Here is a 2,763-nt window from a genome sequence, read left to right as displayed (position 1 = left end):
TCCATCTCAAAAAAAAAAGACTTTTTATACAGGGCCAGATGGTTGAGGCTTAAATATCCTCTTCATAGGAGAGAGGGACACCGAGGATGTTTTCAGTTGTGAGAAATGGTAAATGATTGTCGGGGGAAATGAATGAGCCCAAAGAGTCGACTGTAGTTTGTGAATGATTCTCTTTGGAAACAGAACGGGACCAAACATATACTTACTATAAATCACAGTATCATAGGAAACAGGTATGTCAGGCATCCTAGCAGAAGCCAAGGACGTGGATTCCAGGGAGAAAGGTTCCTGTGCGCCAGTGTTTGGCCTTGGTAAACAATGGGAACCGGTCAGGGGTTAGGAAAGAGGGAAGAAGCCAGTCCGAGAACAAGATGACAACCACTGCATGAGTCTGTGAGGACAGAAGCCTAGGCTGAGCCCCTCTGCTAAGACTCCTCCTGATCCCTGTCTTCAGAGAGCGCATCCTCTCTGGGAAGCTGGTGCGCAGAGCTGAGAAGCGGCTTAAAGAGGTGGTGCTCCAGGTGGAGGAGGAGCGGAGGGTGGCTGACCAGCTCCGGGACCAGGTGAGCAGCTGCCATCGTTGGAAAGCAGTGGGGAGTGGGACCACTGACTCAGAGATCGCCCAGGCCATCTCTGGAGGCAATGAGCTCCCATCACAAGAAGCAACTTGCAGGTGCTGGGCTGGAACGGAGTGCAGATACCATCTCGGTATCTGGCACATCAGCAGAGGCTTGGAATCAATGAGTTTGCAATTCATAAATGCTGGCATCTAGAAAAGGACCTGTAGGGAACTGAGGCAGCCAGGACAATGGAAGAAGTTAAACCCTACCCAGAGCTAGACCCGGACTAAGATTACAAAAGATAATGTCTATGGAGTGCTTTCTATGTACCAGGCACTATGCTAAAGACATCACATTTGGTATGTTTAATTTCGATCAGAATGATAGGAAGGCACTGTTATTTACCATCTTGTTTATATGAGGAAACTGAGGCACAGAAAGGTGAAGTAACTTGCTCAAAATTATTTAGCTAGTAAGAGAGGTGGGGTCAGTATTCAAACCTCAGCACTCTAGCCTCAGAGTGTTCTTGATTACTTGCTAAGCAGTTACTGTGTCACAAGCAACTGCTTTTAAAAAAATACACATTTGCATTTCCTCACTAGTCCCATTTCACAGATGAGGAATCTGAAACTTTAAGAGGTTATATTTTGCTTCAGAGTCACAGAGATAGAGCCTGGATCAGATCCCAGGTCTGTCTGTCTGGACAGAGGGCCCTTAAAAGCTCAGCTGTGCTTCATTCACCATTCATTCCACACACAATTATTGAGCACTGCTATGTGTCAGGTATTGTGGTAGGCATTAGGGGTATGGATGCGAATGAAACAGAGGAAGTCCCTGCCCTCATAGAGCTCACATTTTCAGCATAGGAAAAGACATAGTAAATCTGTAAACAAGCAGATAATTACAGATTGTGACAAGGGCTATGAAGAAAAAAAGTGAAGAGAGAGGAAGACACAGAGGATGTGGGAATCTTCTTTAGATTGGGGGATCAGGAAGAACTCTCTGAGAAGGTGACATTTAAATTGATACCTGAAAGGGCCAGGCACAGTGGCTTATGTGCCTTTGGGAGGCACACTTTGGGAGGCCAAGGTGGGTGGATCACAAGGTCAGGCGTTTTGGGACCAGCCTGGCCAACATGGTGAAACCCTGTCTCCACTAAAAATACAAAAATTAGCCAGGCACAGTGGCGGGTACCTGTCATCCCAGCTGCTTGGGAGGCTGAGGCAGAAGAATCACGTGAACTCGGGAGGTGGAGTTTGCAGTGAGCTGAGATCCTGCCACTGCACTCTAGCCTGGGCGACAGAGCAAGACTCCATCTAAAAAAAAAAAAAAAAAAAAAAAAAAGTCTGGGCAACATAACAAGACCTCATCTCAACACACAAACACACACACACAAAACCTAAGTGTTTTAGCGTGTGCCTGTAGTCCCAGCTGCTCAAGAGTCTGAGACGAGAGGATGGCTTAAACCCAGGAGTTCAGGGCTGTAGTGAGCTGTGATCACACCACCGCACTCCAGCCTGAGTGGCAGTGCAAGACCTTGTCTCAAAAAAAGAACAACAACAAAAAAACAGGCACAGTGGCTCACACCTAAACCCCAGCACTTTGGGAGGCTGAGAGGGGCAGATCACTTGAAGGCAGGAGTTTGAGACCAGCCTGGCCAACATGGTGAAATCCTGTCTTTACCAAAAAATACCAAAATTAGCCAGGTGTGGTGGCTTGTGCCTGTAGTCCCAGCTACTGGGGAGGCTGAGGTGGGAGGATTCCTTGAACTCGGGAGATGGAGGTTGCAGTGAGCTGAGATCATACCATTGCACTCCATCCTAGGTGACAGAGCGAGACTCCATCTAAATAAGACAAAAAGAAAAAGCAAAAACAAAAATGTGTGTAAATGTATGTAAATATTTAAATGATTGTTGATTTTCTATATCTTTTAGTGTGCTCTGGGCTGCACGTAGCCGCAGTCTCATAAGAGTATGATTTACATAATAATGTGTCAGCTGTAGCTAAATAACAAACCACTCTAAAACTTAGTCGCTTAAAACAACAACCACTTATTGCTCGTGAGTCTTTGGCAAGTGAGTTCTGCTGATCTGGGCGTGGTGGGCTTCACTCATGCATCCTTGCTCCGTTGAGGGTCAGCTAGATGGATTTCCTAATCTTGACCGGGCTTTCATTTTTTTTTTTGAGACGGAGTTTCGCTCTT

The 2,763-nt window shown here is 46.3% G+C and overlaps 1 protein-coding gene across 1 annotated transcript in view; it reads left to right on the top strand.

Moving 5' to 3' along the window:
- The window catches only part of MYH14 (myosin heavy chain 14), a 117,532-nt gene that overhangs the window by 106,197 nt on the left and 8,572 nt on the right, over positions 1-2,763 (top strand). The window contains exon 41 of the mRNA XM_017512533.2: positions 455-563. Within this exon, the coding sequence (XP_017368022.2) occupies positions 455-563 (109 nt within the window). The remainder of the gene's footprint in view (positions 1-454; positions 564-2,763) is intronic.

Source organism: Cebus imitator, unplaced genomic scaffold (assembly GCF_001604975.1).
Source record: "Cebus imitator isolate Cc_AM_T3 unplaced genomic scaffold, Cebus_imitator-1.0 Scaffold473, whole genome shotgun sequence".
NCBI classification, from domain to species: domain Eukaryota; kingdom Metazoa; phylum Chordata; class Mammalia; order Primates; family Cebidae; genus Cebus; species Cebus imitator.
This window is presented reverse-complemented; position numbering and strand designations above follow the sequence as displayed.